A 19194-nucleotide genomic window follows, 5' to 3' on the forward strand; every position below is an offset into this window, starting at 1 on the left:
AACGAGTCGACTCCGAGAATACGAGAGTCGACCCCAAGTCAGCCGAGTCGACCCCAACAAAGTGCGAGTCGACTCCGAGGCAGTTCAACTCGAAAGACAGAGGATCAGTTTTACGGTCTTTGAGAGACGAGTCGACTCCAAGAGGATCCGAGTCGACTCAAGAGAGAAATACAGAAAGATAGATCTCTGGAATCCTGAGAACGAGCCGTCTCCAAAATGCCGAGTCATCTCCAGATCTTGGAGAGTCGACTCCAGGGTTGGCCCGAGTCGACTCCAGGGTTGGCCCGAGTCGACTCCAGGTCGAGACAGTACTTTAATTCAAATCCTGAACAGTGGGTGAGTCGTCTCTAGTAAAGCATGAGTCGACTCCAGCAACAGCCGAGTCGACTCCAGATCGAGAGAGTCGACTCCGACCCCAACGGATACATTGTCAGGAGATGCAGACTGTACAAAACGGCCACAAATCAGTGTCTAACGGCTATTTTTCAAAAGGGACTGTTTAAATAGCCAGAGTGAACAGTAGTAGATAAGAAGAGAGCTATTCCATTCAAGTAAAAAGGATTCTCCACCTACCAAGAGTTCTCAAGAGTAAATACAAGCAAAAGAAGGAAGAGGTGCATTCAACTCCATCCGACAAGCACTTCCTTCACTTTCAAGGCTCTCCTACTGTCCTCAAATCTCCAGTACTTTCCAGAGGAGACCCAGAAATTGAGAAGTCCCAACTTTCCATTCTAGAATCTGTTTGAGGGCTTCTTACCTTTACTTTGCATTTATTGTTTATCACAACTGCTTGTTTAGAAGCTTTCTCTGTGGAATCCCAAACACTATTTTTCTTACTTGATTCAATTAGGGGATTGAATCAAGGGTTGTAAGGTTAGTTGGTGAACCGAAGTTAAAACCAACGGTGTAAGGATTCGATTGTGATTCCGAAAAAACAATCGGATGGTTCTAGTCGGTGAGCCTGTGAAAACCGACCGAGTTCGTTGTAATCTCGCGAAAACAACAAGTTAGGTTGTGAACTTGTAAAACAACCGGCTAAAATCCAAGAGATTATAGTAAACTCCCAAGTGAAGCTTGGGGAGTGGACGTAGGAGCAAGGGTTAGCTCCGAACTACTATAAACTGGTTTGTGTTTGTATTGGCTGCTGACCTCTCTCTCTCTCTTCATTCACTTCATCTAGTAACTTAACTAATTTGCTTGCAATAGAATTAGTTAATTACTAATCATAGTTTTTAATTGGTTGAGAATTAATCCAAATCTAATTCACCCCCCCCCTCTTGGGCAACAAAATTGCAAGTCCTTCTTCTTTAACTCACTAACTCTTAGTGGGTTAAACCAATTATCAATCAAATTGACAATCAAGATTAATTGCGATTCTAAATCGCAATCCAACCATCGAAACGACAAAAATCTCTAATGTATGTGATCCCATAGGTTCTATTCTGTCTGGTAGTGAGATATATTATGATCTCTATCATAATATCATTGAAACTTCTTTCAATGGGTTGAAATAATTTCAACTTTTCTCTTAAGGTTCACTGATCATTAAGTGAATGCATTTAAGTCTCACAATCCACTAGTGACACCTAGCAACATATAGTGGCAACCCAGCAGAACGGAATGGATGAACCTCTAGGTATAGTTAGCGTATGATATAGTATCTCTATCGTGGATCCCGATATAACGGAGGTTATGGATAACTCATCAAGCCCAATCGTCTGTCTTATGTCAAATTTATTTGACTCAAGTTCGAGATTGAAAAACTCTTTTTTCAGAACTGCCCTAGCCAAGGTCTTTCGAACTTAGTCTCATAAATCACATAGGATCACTCCTAATCTATCAAGATCGATAGATCCCATCTAGATGCAACTCTAATCTGATAGCGAACCTACTGCAGCCAATCTGCACCATAAGGACCCTTAGGGCCCATATTTATGTGCTCGTCAAACTACTGCAACCTCACCGTAATTAGCTGAGGTATCGCAAGTTTAAGTACTAGTCATACAATTGCAGCATCAAGTAAGTCACTGATCACTCAAGTGACTTCTTACTTTGGTCATGCTCAGTACTCTTGTTCTCTAACAAGCACTTGCACAATCACTCAAGTATCCTCACACTGTGGACTTTAGACTCGTCCATCAAGAAAAATGATCTGTGCACTAATCTCATCGGATCGATCACTGTCCTTTATGATGATCCATCGATCAGGAGCAATTCAGGAATTAACTATCTAATGACACATATATTAAATTCTCAACTCTTGAGAATATGTGTTATTATCTTATTAATTCCTAGGACGATTCATGGACACATAATAACATGAATTAATAAAAACCCCAATTTTATTAATTAATAAAAAGGTCAAGTACAAATTTTATGCCCTAGAACAAATACAATGTGTCTGTCAAATTGGCTTATAGGGCATACTTCTAACACTTTTTAAGGGTCCAACGGCTATAAACAGCTAGTTTTTTCAATCCAACGGTTAGAAACTGATTTATGGAGTTTGGAGAAGTATTTAAGAGCTACTATTTATCAGGAAAACTATCTTTGTGGGAATTAAGGTGAGCATTCAAGAAAAAGAGAATATTCAAGAGAGTTCAAATCCAAAAGAAGGTTGTTGAGCAGAGTTCAAGTGCCTTCAAGAGCTCAATCAACCTATTGAGAAGTGAAGCAATCTCAGTAAAGAAAAGAAAAAGCATATTCAAAGCGATAACTATTCTCTTTTCCTTTCCTTAGTGCATAATTGTTCATTTGCTCATTAAGGAGCTTTAAACTTGATTCACTTATTCTTCTTGTAAGGTTTGTTGGTGAGCCTGTAAAACCAACTGTGTAGGTTTATTGGTGAGCCCGTAAAACCAATGGTTAGGTTTTTGTTGGTGAACTCGCAAAACCAACTGTGTGGGTTTTTGGATTATGAGCCTGATAAAATAATTCAACTGTAATCCGAGGGGTTATAGTGAATTTCCAAAAAAATGCATGGGAAGTTGATGTAGGTGCCTTGGAGTGCACCGAACCACTATACGTGCTTGTATTTGCATTGTGTTTACTTTGTGCCTCTTGCTTTATTTTCTTTATTATATTGTGTAGTTGCTCCAGCTTGAATTTTTAGATGTAATTATAATTGACTAGAGTATAACTACTCTTGCTTCTACTGCACTTAGGCCAAACTGCATATTCATTTAGAAATTAATTTGAGGTCATAAAATTTAGAAAACCCAATTCACCCCCCTCCCTCTTGGGTTGTCACCTTGGGCAACATCCTAGAAGTTTCCATGAGGTTTCTCGAAACATGCATTTGGCAAGGCTTAGTCACTTCTGCAACTTGATGAACAACTCCCACAAATTCTATAGATGTCCTCTTGGGTCTCCTGAATTCCTTCAAGTGTGAGAACTCTTCCCATGCCTAAAAATTCACACAAGTTCGAATTGTCATAAAGATGTTCGGTGCTTAGGGATGATCATTTACTCTACTACATAGAGTACTTGACCTAACTTAACCTTAATAGGGTAGGTTTTACTCGACTCGCAGTAGATCTTAGCCGAGTGCAGGTAATAGTAAAATGTGCCCTAACCTGATCCAGATATATATGACCCTTTACAGATCCACTCTCCTTCTTTTGTCCTAGTTGCTCCACTTATGAGAAAGATTGAACATGTGAAAATGTACACATCATGATGCTTAGTTGCTCATTTTTTAGTCAATTGATTTTCTTAGTTTAAGAAATATTTGACTTCTCAAAGAATAATACTTTTGCTTATTATATTTCTATTATTGTTGAAAAGTTGGTTTGTTATGTTCTATATCTTCAATTCTTATTTTGTTTAATATTATGTAAAATACTAAGACTTATTTTTATTTTTTTTGTTTGTTTAATTTGTATGCAAACAAAAAAAATAAAGATTTTTTTAGCTTTACCTGAGCCGATCCATCCAGCTTGTCTTGTCTAACTCGACCTGTTGTGCCTCATCCCGAGGCAAATATGAAAGGCAGGTACGAATAATAGCCTATCCAACCTATTGCCATTTCTATTGGCGCTGCATCCCAAGCCATAGCCCCAATTCATGCTATATAGTTTGTCCTTCTACACATCACATTGACTTTCTCTATGAATTGTATGCCACATCCTATGCCATGGCCCTCGTGCATGACTCATTCAAGGAAGACTCCTCACGATGGAGAAGGAATCAAATCAGATTTAATTTGACTTTCATGTTTTTCTCATTTACGTTTATAGTCCACATGGGAAAGTAAAAGAGTTTGCAAGGATTGGGGAGTGAGATGATTTGAGATCGGGAAATATGGTGTTACACTCATTTTCATGGGATGGCATCATCTCACGCTACCACCCTAGACGCACCTAAACCATACCCATAATAACGCAAGTATTATGGTGGTTAGGACTGCCAATGGGTTAGGTCAGACATGGGTATGCTTGAACTCGACCTGACCTAATTTCATGTTAGGATCTTGATTTTGGACCCCGACTTAACCCTTGATCAGATTGAGTTAGGTCGAGCATATAAAAAAGATTTTAGATCCAATGGGTTGGTTGGGTTCAAGTATGAACCTTACCTAACTCGAAATATTTGGGTTCAAGTCGAGACGAAGTCAGATCTATATAGTTGGGATCAAATATTTAGCTATCATTTTATAATTAAAAATATACTAATTGATAATAAATCATTAAAATATTTTTAATAGGACTACAAAGTCAACTTGAACATGAATTTCTATTTTTTTTAATTTGATCCAAGAAAGTGATATTCTGGAGGTACAAGTTTACTATCTATAATTTTAAAATAAATAATTATTATACTTGAAAATATTATAAATAAGATTCGACCAAAACAAACAGTGAGTGTTTAGATATAATTAATCAAAAGTAGATGAGAGGAGATGGGATTGTTGAGATGAATAATTTAAATAAAAATATTCAATGAATTTATTTAATGAATTGAAAATAATTTTAAGGTGAAGGAGAAAGTGTTCAAATAATTTTAATTTTGATTGGATCAGGTTAGAAAATATAAAATGCACCGACCTAGTTTCTAAATAGGTTCCAATTTTTGTCTCTAATTCGACTCATGGGTCTCCAAGAGGAGATGGGTTGGGTCTCATACCTCGTGCACGTGCAATGCACGTTTTGCACTGCCAAATTCTGCCGTGGATAAATACGCTGAATTGGACTCACCGGTGATCATGTTCTCTTCTTGGGAAAAGATGGGGCGAGACGAAGCGGGAAAGCCAGAGTCGCGGCTCGCCTCCACGATCGCGTTCACCGGCCGATCTAGGGCTTCCCCCTCCCCCCTTTCCGACGCAGACGGCAGCGACGACCCTTCCTACAACCGCCACCGCCGCTCCCGCCGGAGCCCTAGATCCGAGACCCCGCCGCGACGCTCCCTCACCCCCGACCGCCCTCGCCGCCGCGGCCGCGGTGATGGTCGCCGCTGGTCCCCCTACCACGACCGCGCATCTCGCAACGGGAAGCCCCCCAGCCTTGGAGACGGTGACTCCTCCTCCGACGATGAGGACCTGAAAGGCTTGAGCTACTTCGAGTACCGGCGCCTCAAGCGCCAGAAGCTGAGAAAGAAGCTCAAGAATTGCATCTGGAGAGTGACTCCCAGCCCTCCCCGGGGCGAGAGGGATCCATCCGAGCCCCTGGATGGACCCAATGGCGCCACGGATTTGCCTGCCGAGGAGGACGATGAGGAAGCTGAGGAGAAGAAAGGTGGAAAGGATCGCATTGGAAGCTCTGAGTCGGATGATTCTGATGGGAGTGCATCAACAAATTTGGCTTCGGAGCGTTCAGATTCTGATTCAGAGAGTCCTCCTCGAAAGAGAGGGAGGGGAAGGAGAAGTAGAAAAGGGAGGAGTGGGAGGAGGCGGCGGCACTTGGATTCGAGCGAGGATGATAGCGAGGATGCATCTTATGAGGATTCAAGCACTGAATCAGAGAGTTCTTATAATTCTCCAAGTGAAGATGACGTTAGGAAGCAAAGAAAGAGGAGATCGAGAAGAAGTGGGCACAAGAAATCAAGGAGTACTAGGAGTAATAGAAGGAAGAGGACAAGGAGGAGCAGCAGGGCTACGAGTTCTGATGAGAGTGAGGAGGAATCTGATTCTAGCCCAAGACCAAAGAAGTCCTCAAGGAGCAAGACAAGCAAACGGCCCAAGTATGAGAGCTCATCAGACTTGGATGCTGATGCCCGGCAGGATGATGAGAAGAAACCCGAGATTGATCCTGAAGCCCTCAAGTTCAAAGAGATGCTCGAGTCCCATAAGAAGCCTGCATTGGACAATGAGCCATTTGTGGGGCCAGTACCTCTTCCACGTGCCGAAGGACACATAAGCTATGGTGGGGCACTGAGGCCAGGAGAAGGTGATGCAATTGCACAGTATGTGCAGCAAGGAAAGCGTATCCCAAGGAGAGGAGAGGTCGGTCTCTCGGCGGAGGAGATCCAGAAATTTGAGAGCTTGGGGTATGTGATGAGTGGTAGCAGGCATCAGAGGATGAATGCTATTCGTATCAGGAAAGAAAACCAGGTTTACAGTGCAGAGGACAAGCGGGCTTTGGCGATGTTTAATTATGAAGAGAAGTCGAAACGTGAAGCCAAGGTTATGGTGGACCTGCAGCGGCTGGTGCAAAAGCATATTGGGCAGGACATGGGCCCTACACATGATCCATTTGCACCAAAGGCCTCGGATGCTGCTGATTCTTGAATTTGTCAAATACATAGCTTTTTCATGCATGATCTTAAGGTATGTGTAGTGTTCTTTACTTAATAATTACTGCTATAATATATTTTCCAATACCTTTTAAGTTTATGTACATGTATTAAAGAAACCTCTCTTGTTTAAAGTTCTTAGTGTAAATGGACATATTGTTTGTGTCACTCTGGTGATGTATGTTGTCAAAGTTAATTAAAAAGATGTATATTGGATTACACTGTGTTGATATGCAATTGTTGTATGTGCCTTTAGTTTGTTGCTGCAGATTTCATTGAGGCCAATGTTGCAAAGGCTAGGATTCAATTATCTTTTATGGAGGGGTTAAATTTGTTTTAATCATGTATCTAGAAGCTCTTTTAATTTCTCCATAAAATTCTAAATGAAATTCAAGAAAATGGAAGTCTATACCACTTTTGATTTGAAAGATAAGCCATCCAATATAATATAGTTCTGCCTTTGTTAGTCCCATGAGCTTTATTTGTTTGATATCTTGCTCAACCTGCTTGCTGTACACCTTAAAATTAGTAGTCTGGAATACTCATAAACATGGAGTCTAGTTACTTGTTTAGCATCCCTAAAAAATAATTGTTGTTGCTTTATAGTGCCAACTGATTCTTATAACTCATTCTCCTTAAGTTTTCACTTTGACTATGCTCAAACTGATCTTTTTATTATCATAAGCACTAAAGTTTAATGAATTTTTTTAAAAGAATATGAAGAGAAAAGTAGTAAATGGCAAAACAAAGAAATAGTGCTAGATGAATATTTTATGTTAGCAGATGTTCAAATAAACTCTTGATGGCACAAGTAAACATAAAAATCAAATAGAATCTTAATGTAGGAACAAACAAGGAAAGAGTCAATAGGTGAAATATTTTATGTCTTTTGATGTTAGTAACCGTTGATGCCAGAAGTAAACATTAGTAAGCAAGTAGAATCTTTATGTAATAAGCAAGTAAACATTAGTAAGAAAGTATGGAGTTTACCGCAATAAATTCAATTTTCATATATCTTAAAATTTTAAACAGTCTGCTTCAACCTTTTCTAATTATTTAAATAGCTCCTAAAATAAAAGGCTTATCGCAATACAAACATTATAATCCCTTTATAACTTCAACAAACTCCAAGTTCGGTTCGTCAAAAAGAATTCTAGGTTGTGTAGTTACTTGCCACATGCAAAGGCCTAGTGAAGTTGGTAACTCATCTTGCTTTGATTATTTCAAAGATTTTCTTGTCCTTATCCATATTCTCATTAAACGATTTCTTGACATCTTCTTTAGCTCTATTCATGGCTTGTATTGCCAGTTTCTTTGCACTATCAACAAGTCAAAGAGCTCAAACAAGAGGTTCCCATTACCTTAAGAGTATATATTACTTGATTGCAGAATGAAGGCTTCAAGATGATCTCTGGTCGCTAGCATCCAATTGCCCTTTGCTTCCTCTGTCATTTACTAGTGAACCACTTTTTGGAGGTGACTATGCGTTTCAAGTTGTATTTATGCTTATGGATGCATTATGATGTGAGAATGACGGTGCAAATCAAGTCATGCCTAACCTTATCAACTCTCTCTTCTTTACAAATTCTCTGATCGTATATAATGCCCTCGAATACTTGTAGATGAAGCTGCTCACTGAAATTGCCCTCCCAAAATCCTATTGATTTTTGAAATCTTATCAATATCTTCCATGTTCCAAGATGATATCAATGTATTGAACTGGACAAGGTGTCTAAAACTGCAGCCACTTTGTGAGGTAGGATAACAGGAGTTAGGGCTGCCTGTATGCAGTGGTGGACCTTGATGTAAAGGATTAGAGTTTTGGGTAAAAGGATTCTGCGGTCTCATGAGTAGGAAGAAGGCTTTGATGTGCTTTCTGCTAAAAATTAGATGGCAGAAATACATAGAAAGGAAAGTAGAATATAGAAAAAGAGAGAAGAATTATAGGAAGTAGGGAGAAGGGATGAGAGAGAGGGGAGAACAGCCAAACCTTGGCTTTTTCAATCATATCAATTCCATGACGTCACTCAGGAAAAAGGATTCAACCTTTATAGAGATTCAAAACCCTAACAACATTAAATCTTGATACTTAAATCCTAGCCAAGAATTAATACATAAAAAGAGAAAATCTAAAAGACAGCCTGTAGTAATTTGTTGCTATAGTAACATGAACAGTCCCTGCTATGATACTGTGGATAGTACTCATGAACAATACCTTATATAATAATGCTACGGCAACTGACATTACAGACTCTTTAAAAAACATTAGAACTCTAAACAAATATTTTTTTTAAGAAATTAATAATTCCACTCTACAGCCTACCACTAAGGAAATTTAAATCATCAAATTCCAGGCTGTTGAATGGGTTGCATTCCTCTTCTGCATCACTTTGCCTCCAATAAGTTTCCTATTACCCCGTAACAAAGAGTACTTAATTACCACCAATAAGCAAATAATTGTACAAAACAATTTCTATTTAGAGGCATACAGTGATAATAATTACTTACTGGTCAAGATATAGATCCGTTTTTTATTTTCACTTGGATGACATTGATCCCTTGTTATGTCCTGCTATTTCTCCAGTCAATATAAACAACTTTTCCCTAAACCCTAAACCCTAAAACTGTTCCAGCAGCGCAATGCACCAAGAAACTTATTGGAATTATGTTTTTTTTTAATCTATCCATTCATTGGACATGAAAGAGAACAACCAAGAACTGTCTAGGCACCCTTTTGAGATTTCATTAAGTCCTTCCTAAAATCTACATACTTTATAAAGAGTGAAACCCTTACTTCATTGTAACTTGGAGTTTTCAAGTTTGAACCCTATTGTCCAATGGTTCAACTGTCCACTTAAGCTATTTGAACAAGCAAAGTTAAAAATAAATTACCTTGGTTAAAGAAGGAAAAATATATTACCATGTTCACTTTCTTCTTCTTTTTTTTGCCTTATATATTGCTAATGGTAGTATGGTTCAATTTTCCAACTATATGAAGTTGAAATACTTCCTACATGTTTGAAACTCATAATCGCTCATTAGCCCCTTTTGTCATGGCATCTTCAACATGGAATTCCTTCCTTTTTTACCCTTCAACATGGAATTCCTTTCTTTTTTACCTTTACTACTATAACTGACAACTTGGTTTCATTATCCTCATCAATTTCATTTATATTTTTATGCCCATCGGAGTGTGCCAAGATATCATAGTTCTCCTTTAAACTCTTCTTTTCGGCCATATATCATCTACTTCTTCCCTAACATGTTGAGAACATTTTAAATAATCCTTTACATTTTTGTGTTTCCCTTCTTAATATTGCTTTTCTTGAAAAATCTCTCCTTTCGTGAGCCTTATGGGCTTATGTAAAATAATCATTTAATTTCATTTGGGTCCTTGAAATCTTGTAATAATTGTATTTCCAACAAGATCCCATTCTGTTGCTTCTTGATGATGAACTCTTTGATGTCATTTAAGATTTCACTGTAAAAGGTGGAGCAAAACTGAAACTAGATGTACACAATAATTAGAAACGAAAAATAGGATCTATAATCTGAAATATCTAACCAATGGATTTATTGATTAGAAAATGTGAACAGAATTAAAAAAGAAATAATGTACATAAAAACTTAAATATTAAGGCTACTAATAAAACACTTTACTACTTGATTTCTAGAGTAATTTAGTCACTTGATCTAAGCTTAATTTCAAACAAAATCTAATACACCGTACACAAACTCTTTTATTTTCTAAATTGCTTGCCTTAATATGGCGATATATTGCGGTTCTTTCTTGTACACTGATTAATGATGTTTCAGTTGCTTGAATATTTTTCGAGAATGAAACTTTCTTCATAGGGAAATAACACCTAAGCTATCAATGAATGCTGTAATGGACAATCTTTTAGCATTTGCTGAAAGGATGGTGAAATTGAAAAGGCAACTGCAATATATTGGTGGTGTCTTGTATAATTTATATAGGTATGCAGATGCATATGTGGTTTCACGTACGATTAGCATTTTAGAAATTGTTAAAAGCATACAAGGTGCATAAAATAGATAAAAGTGAGAAATTATAAATAAATAGGTGAACATTTAGAAAAAAATTAAAAAGTGGAACATATAGGCCCTGTTTAGTCTCACTTTTTTCCTTCTTCTATTTGTAAAAGTAAAAACATGTAATCTGATATAAGAAAGATGTTTGATTCCATTATTTCTATTTTTTATTTTTAAAAGTAACATATCTAATTTATGGAAAGTGAAACTGAAATTTTTTTTACTTTCACTATATCAAAAAATTAACTTTTGAGCCACGAAATTAACTTCTCGTATCATGTATCCCAACTCCCACAATTATCTCTCTTCTCTTCTTCCTTACCCTTTCCAAAGCCCCCTCCTCCTACTCTACGACACCATTGGCACGACAACCTCAGTGTTGTCAATGCTGACACCGACCCTTGTTCGCTTCTCTCTCTCTCTCTCTCACGGTCATGGCATCCCTCACGTGGGGGGTCCTCGTGAAGCTCCTCCAGTCCATGGATACCAATGCCAGGGTTGTCGGCAAGCATCACTTTGTCATCCTCTAGATGATCAATGGCATGCTTGCACTCTTCACCTCTACCATCAATGAGCTATGGCCGTCTCATGGCTTCTACCTCCAGCTCTTCGACTCCACCCGCCCCGCTTATGTCTCCCTCTCCAATGCCAATGCTAATGCCATTCTCTCCAATCGCCTCTAGCTTGGCCAACTCGTCCATGTTGATTGCCTCCACTTTGCTCACCTCGTCCCCCCATGCCTCGGGCATTTGCCCCCTCCTCAGGCACCCTAACCGTCCTCGGCTCCCTCGAGCTCGTTGTCATCTCCACCGATCCCTCCAGCCACAACTTTGTCATCCAACTTGCCTCTACCAACACCAACCTCCTGTTTTCTCCTCATGCAAATTGAACCCTTTTCCCAAGGATAACCTATTCTATAAAGGAACGATGTTTGCTGCCAAGAAAAACCTGGGGCAAAAAAAGAACTATTTTTTCTGCCAACGTGAAGCCTAGTGGTGAAAAAAGGAATGGTTTTTCCTTGCCACCAGGATCGTTGGAAAATCTGCTATTGAGTGGTGCTTCCAATCACCGATGGAACCAAATTAGCTGGAAGGAAGTGTAGTGGCGATGGTGAGACAGGGGAGCAGAGAAACCCTCCTATGCTGTGGGACAGGGGAAGATGGGTTCAAGGCCATTGTCCTCGGCTTTGGGCGGAGTAGCAAGAGGGGGCTCAAGGTCATCATCTCCAGTCTCATCCAAGTGTGTTATGTTGAGCGATATCGAAGGAGGCGAACTAGAGAGCGGCGAGGAAGCCCCCATTATAGTGCCATCGAGGTATTGATTGCCTTGCCACTGGCAAGGAAGGTGGCAGCATTGCCCATGGGGAGGAGTTTGATGTCTCTTGTGATGTGTCACTTCTAGAAAATGCCCTAGTTAACCCTTGCTGAGATTTCATTGTACTTGAGCTTTAGTGTGTCGCTAGTAGGGAATGCTTCTTGATCTTACCCTCCTCTATCCAGGCCTAGGACCTGTTGTATACAAAATATAGGCGGAGTTAAATCTACAATCTATAAATGCAGAAAATAAAACATTAATTGCTATAGTGATTATTAATTTTTTATTACAAAAATAGATTAGGATAAAAAAATTGAAATGTTGGTTGGTTAAATTACTACTTCCAGTCTTTCAGGCTAAAATTATATTTTGCTGGTTCACATAGAAAGTTAAGTGAGAATGTCCTTTTATTTAAATCAACAATAAAAATGCTATATAATGATTGCTATTTATGTTATTTATGTAGTCATAAGAATGTAATGATCAAATAATGTTATTAATATACAGAATGTAGTAGAAGGCTTTCGAACTAGTGTTTATGTGTTTATAATAACTATTATTCTAAATCATTATTCTAAATCGTACTAAACACATGTTTCAGTTTTTACTATGCTCAAATTTAAGCATGTTATGCCGATATCCAACAAAAATTAATTTTTTAAGTAAAAATAAATTGCACACTGATGCTATTTAAAAGGGGAAAATGGAAAGAAGAAAAAACCTTATTATTGAAGAAGAAATAGACCTTGTGATGAGAAAAATGTTAAAGGAAAAATGGGGAAGAAGACTCTAGAAATTCCCTCCTTTCCACAGACCGCTTAAATATTCACCAAGGCCATTATCATTGATGCCCACAGTTGTTGCTAGTGTTGGTATCCTGCTCATGGACCCAGGCAGCGGATTCCAATCCTAGCGGCACGATGAATATCCACCTCCCATTCTTCCTTATCGTATATCCGATAGAAGCTTTGATGAGATCTATGATAAGCATGAATTGTTTGAAGATGCGAAGGAATTGGAGACAAGATAGATCTGATGGGCCTTTTCCTCATCACAAAGGATATCAACTTTGAAGCCTCTATAGGAGCTCTCTATGATTATGAGAGTGCACAGGTAGTTCTAGTGGGCCTTCTCACCACCAGTGAGCATCTAGTCCTCAACCAACCATTATCCATGGTAGCTCTAGGATGGTGGAGGTGATGGAGAAGCATTGTTGATGGAGTACAAAGAAAAGGGTGGCATGGGTGGAGATGTTGGGGGAGCAGCCAGCAGCATGGCCGTGGTTGAGGAAATCCTTGCAGCAATAGCTTTGTCGAAGGGGTGACAGTTGTTGAGAGAGTGGGAATTCCTAATCCTCGGCTATTAAAATGATGACTCGATACTTCGTGACCCTGTAGCAAGCTGCTGCAACTTGACTCATGGCCAAAATGACTACAACATGATCTGCTGCAGCTTGTGTCTGAGGTACAACAGGTTTGCTAGTTGAGTTGCCTCGATCGCTCGACATGCAACCCGCCAAACATGTGCCTTGAGCTGGACCTGCAGGGTGCTCGAGCTGCGTGGTTCCAAGCAGACCCTAAATGGAAGTTTGATTTCCTGCTAATTAAGATTTGGATTGCTTTGTGTGATTTGTGGATGTCAATCTTTGTCCAGGGGATATTTTTTCTGTGGTTAAGCTCTTCAACTGCTGCTTAATGGTCCACACTAAGACCAAGTTTGAATTAGTGTGATTCGTCACTAAGGTTCGGGTTCCAACTGCTGTGAGGTGGCAGAGGATTTTGGTTTCCTAGACTACACCATGGGGTTCGTAATATTCAGTGCAAATTTGCCTCCAGAGGAATTAGGGGTTTTATGCCTAAGCTGATCCTTATGTGACCTGGCAGCGAGTCTTTATTGACACTGTAATTGGAAGATGCTTGAGTTAAAGACTTCCATAGTGGACTGTTACTTGAACGGTATAGTTCTGTAGGGTTCTTTAAAATATTGGAGTCAGTGGGAAATGACGAGAGCTGCTGGTAGGAGGTGAAATCCAACAGTGACTTTTTTTAATGACTAGGGCAGATAAAGGATGTTCTGTGTGCTTAAAAGGAGAGAAGCAGGAGTGTACCAAATAGAAATGAGAGTGCATATATTGGATAGATTGCAACCATCAACATTTCATCTCATATAATCACAGCAATCTTTGCTTCCCCTCATGTCGCACATTTCAAGAACTTGTCATACTAAATTTTTTATGGGATGGTTTGCTTGATGTGACAAGAGAGAATGAAATAGCAGAGATAGATCTTGTGGACCTTTCTTGCGAAAATGGATCTTCAAGTGCAATTATGCTTTGCTTGAACCTCTTCCTGCGGCTTGATCAGTTTCCTAATATGGAGTGTTTTTGTGCTCTCAAGAACTTGGTTATACTGTAGACATCCTTCCTGAGTTCATTTAGATTTTATGAGGTTCATGACAAGTAGTTTTAGGCTGGCTTTTAAATCCTGTGGCATGGGGCCATCTCGGTTTTTCTATAGAATGGGATGCGCTCCAGTTCAGCCCCATTCCGATAGTTTGGACAAGGGATGTCCTAGGACAAGCTGATCAGGATGCTGGGATGATGGCCAAGCGGTTCTTCCGTCTTGACACTTGGGATAGCACCCCCTCTCGGCATTCTGCAGGTCATCTGACTGGGATTTGAAACCATGGTTTCAGGAGCTGGTTTCACAATAAGGGGTGGTTTCTGTTGGGTGAAGATCAATACTGATAAAGCTAGAAAAAAGGAAGTGGCAAGAAAAAAAGAATTCTTAAACTAGTGATCATAAAAATATGTGTTGAAGAAGCTAAGTGGATCCATGATGCCAACTAGAATGTCAAACGCATATTGAACAAAGTTCACCAGTACTAATTATTTGAAAAAGAGGAAGGAGTGCAAAGTACTTCCACATGATGTCCAGTCTAAGGAGAACTGTTAATTGTTTGAAAAGGTTAGAGGCTAATTCCAGTGGGATACCAAGGGGATATTGGCAGAATCCTCTTCCTATATTGCATGAGGTTGCAATATACTGAGTTGTCTTTAAATTCAATTCATGGGAGTTAATGGAACAGCTCTTGCGGCTAGATAGTGGAAATGCTTAATGCTTTAAAACATGGAAGGATCCAGTGCTGCCTTTTATTTTAAGAAAAAAATGCTATAGCCTTTAGGTGAAAATTCTTATTAACATTTAGGAGAAATGGCAGAGAGCTGACATTTCTTTCACTCTTATTCTTGGATGTGCATGCTTACTCACTTGCACGTGTTAATTTGTTGTGATTGTCTGAATGCTAATTTCATAATGAGGTGCTTAGCAGCTATTTGCAGTCAATATAACTGTATCTTTGATAGCTCACAAAGTGGAATATAAGTCTGACTTTCTAAATAATAGGAAAAGATTTATTTTTTACCTCATCTTAGTTGATAAGCCGTTCTTGAAAGCTATTTAGTCTCATCTATGATTTGTTACCAAAAAGAAAAAGGAAACTCTCATGTACAATTGGAATTCTTTTGTCCATCATGTTACTGCCATTTGAAAAACTCCACATTCTCTCATATAGGGCTCACAGGCCATCCACCCTTATCTCATCTTGCACCTTAAAAAACCATACACTTGGGATTGTCACTGGGACCTGCATTCCCAAACTCTACCAGGACTCAATCTGGACATATAGATCTGAGGTTTGGGTGGTAGGTTAAAAGGTAGACCCATAAAACAGTTAATGTCTTGGTCTGGGTCTGTTTCTGGTTCTGGCTCTTGTAAAAGCTTGCACTACCTGACCTAATTCCAACTTGATATATAATGTCCTCTTATATATATCAGGTTCTCTTATCCCCATCATTTTCTTATAAAATTTATTAATTTACAGTTTGAAGCTATGTAATTGATTAATTGTCCTGAGGGCTTGAGAGGGATTGAGCTTACCAAATATTAGCAACTTGTCTGGGCACCGCAGGGGCTTTGGACAAGGCAAAATCCACAAGTCCATGACAACCTGCTTGTGACCTGAATAATGACCTGGTCCATACCTTGTGAGAGTTCTATGAGGTATGTGGTCTAATATGCCTGATCAATTCCTATCTCAATTTATATGTTAATGGGTCTTTCGAAATCTCATCTATTAAGTCCCAGGCTTGACCTGGTTCTTAAGTGGGTGTTTTGGGTCAAAATGAGACTGGAATCCCCTAATGGGTCTGAATCCAGGGAGGGATAAGAGAATCCCCTAATGGGCCTGACTGATAGCACCCCTATAAACCCCAAGATTCTTTTGCCTAATACTGAAGCTAATATAAGAGTGTTAAGTTATGCAAAGAACAAAAGCGAGGGTCCTAAACCTTCAAACTCATTCTTTTCAGAGGTATAGGATAGGATTGTGCTGTCTGATGAAAACAAGCATAGCATGATTTATACAGTTTAACATGACTAACATCTGCATTCTCTCTGTATGGGCTAATTTTACCAGATTTTATCTATAAATCTTTTATTTTTTTCATATGGCAGGTTTTCACTGTCAGCCTGGATCAGAACACAAGCTTGTGATGCCTTTCATGTGGTAGCTTGGAAATTTCACCTCATCAGAAAAAACGTGCCGTTGCCTCTTTGCCAGCTCTAGTCCAAGACTTGCAGTTATAATATGCTGTGAACCTTATTCAAACTGCCTTATATTAAATGTCATGATTATGATACACTGTTGGCCTGCTGGTCGGCTAAAGACTGCAGTAAAAATGTGTTCTGGATGGATAGAATTATTGACTCGTGAAGGTTGGTACTTCGTTAAATAACCATTGTGCTTTTTCATGTAGATGCTGTTATATTGTCGTGGCAAACACTATTTGGCTATGACAAGCCTAATGGTTGATGTCAAGCATACTTGAACTTCTTTGACGTGCCTTTTCCTAGTGCTTCGTATATTTATGTTGATCCACCAAATAGTAGTGAAAATTTTGATGATACATTGTCTTGAACTCAAAATCCTATTTGCATGTGTTGGTCTGGAGGTGTTCACATTTTTTTACTAGAGTGTGGTATGTGTCATGCGCACAAAGTTTTATTTTCTCTTAAAAAAATAAAATTGATTCGAAACTTCGAGCTTATGGTTAAGGATTTTATCAGCTCGAGATTTTTAATAGAATAAAAGATTTTTTTTTTCATACATATCTATCACTTCATGGTCTAAATTTTGAAAGAGTATGTTTCTATTTTCCTAAGCCTTACCGTTCAGTATCCTTCCTTTCACACATTCATGTTTCTTATCTTGTCGTTTTGACTCTTGTTACGGTTTCTGACACTTGAGAAATCAGCTTAGCCTGCTGAGGAATTCATTGCTTTCGAGCCAGGCCTGCTGGTAAGCTCATTGATTTCAAGCTATTATTTAGACGATCTTAAATGCTGATGCATTGTTTACCATTCAATTTTGCATCTTATAGCCATTGCGAAGTGCGCTACTCCGAGCGCGCTCTCTCTGATGTCCCTCCTGGCGAAGGCCTTACACGGAGCCACCCCTATCCCGTTGTCGGCTGGCTCCGCCCTGCTACCAGACTCCTCTCCTTTTCTCGCTTCCTGTCTCCCTCTCTCTCTCTCTCTCTCTCTGTATATGTGTGCGTGTGTATATTTGTATGACACCCTTCCCCCTTCTAGTCGTTCTCCGACCGACCCAAGCCAGCCTTCCCCTCCTTCCTAGTTCGTTGATTCTTGTAGTCTCCATCTTAGAATACCAAACATTTCAGGCTTTTCATCCGATGCTTCAACGATTTACATATGACATTAACCTTTTTCTATTACATAGAGGGCCAGGGCGTACCAGGCTGGCGTAGGGCTTTGCCCAAAGATTAGCATGATTCACTTAGGCTGGGTCTGGCCTGGCCTTCAGGCCTATATTCTAGACCCAAGGTTGAGTCTTACTCGAGCTTTGAGCTTCGTGCTGAATCTCCAAACTTGCCTTTCTACTTTTGTGAAATACTGAAGAATATTTGAAAAATCCAACAAATGATAAATATGAATAATGAAATATTCTAACAGTAATTTCAATACTCCAAAACTGTAATAAGACACTCTAAGATTCTAGATCTTCTCCCATTAAAATTACATATAAATGAAACCTAGGATTAGAAAAATTTCGATCTGGGCTGGGCTCGGGCCGGGTTATAATCCCAAGCTCGAGCCTAGCCTGTGTAATAAAATTGCTAATTCTTGCCTTGCTTGCCTGCCTGCCCAAAAAGCTTCTAGCTTGAGCGGGCCTGTAAACAGATCTACACTTATACTCTTATACAGTGGTTATTAGATAATCTTTGAAATATTTTTATAATTTCTTTAATTATTCTTAACTCTAATTGTTACACAAGCTTTTTGTGCTTTCAAATTTTTCAATTCCTTGAGGTCTTTTGATGTTTTAATGCGGGGATTTTTTTTTTATTATTCTAGAAGCCCTCTAAGCATGGCCGGGCATAATGTCCAGAATCTTTTGTGAGTTAAAGTTTAAAAGATTTCTTTTTTTTTCCCCCTTTCTCTAGTAAGGGATAGGGCGCTTTGTTCCTCGCATCCTACGCGTTCTCGTGTTCTACTATATGCGAATGAGATGAACTTAAATCATTGAAGGATCTTGTTTTTCCCAATAATGTACACATGACACGTGGTACGGAGTTCTATTTCATGCAATGATAAAGTTAATCATTGGAAGGATTTTTTTTTTCTCCCAATACTCTACACATGACACTTGTTGAAAAAAAAATGGTATAGAATTCTAGTTAGTATATGCCGTGATTAGATTAATCATTGAAGGTCTTTTTCTTCCAATTCTGTACAGATGACGAGCTGAAAAGAGTCCGGAAATTGGTAATCTTATACACTGGCATCTATTATTTTAGTAACCAAGTTCAGTAGCCTTTGATGATACCCAATAGATGGGCTTGCCATTCTGGGCCGTCAGCATTTCATTTAGTCCCATATCAAATAAACGTACGATAATGAGAAAAACCATCAGAACAGAGGCCGGTAGCATCCCATTATACAATGTTCCCTACAAAGATTATCAAGGACCTAAATTTGTTTAGTGAAGTTTGACAAGGTTGTATATTGAATCATCTGG

At 39.1% G+C, this 19194-nt stretch overlaps 1 protein-coding gene across 1 annotated transcript; it reads left to right on the forward strand.

The window, feature by feature from the left end:
• Positions 1-5198: 5198 nt before the first annotated feature.
• On the forward strand, positions 5199-17018 carry LOC103697372 (NF-kappa-B-activating protein). The gene is made up of 2 exons (XM_008779211.3): positions 5199-6763; positions 16611-17018. Exon 1 carries the CDS (start codon positions 5204-5206, stop codon positions 6722-6724), a length of 1521 nt encoding a protein of 506 aa, XP_008777433.2. The 5' UTR covers positions 5199-5203; the 3' UTR covers positions 6725-6763; positions 16611-17018.
• Positions 17019-19194: the final 2176 nt, after the last annotated feature.

The sequence above is a fragment of the Phoenix dactylifera genome, unplaced genomic scaffold, assembly GCF_009389715.1.
Source record: "Phoenix dactylifera cultivar Barhee BC4 unplaced genomic scaffold, palm_55x_up_171113_PBpolish2nd_filt_p 000724F, whole genome shotgun sequence".
NCBI lineage: Eukaryota > Viridiplantae > Streptophyta > Magnoliopsida > Arecales > Arecaceae > Phoenix > Phoenix dactylifera.

What these genes read in the sequence shown, in the direction of transcription:
- LOC103697372 (XM_008779211.3), top strand. Translation starts at nt 5,204, where the DNA reads ATGTTCTCTTCTTGGGAAAAGATGGGGCGAGACGAAGCGGGAAAGCCA.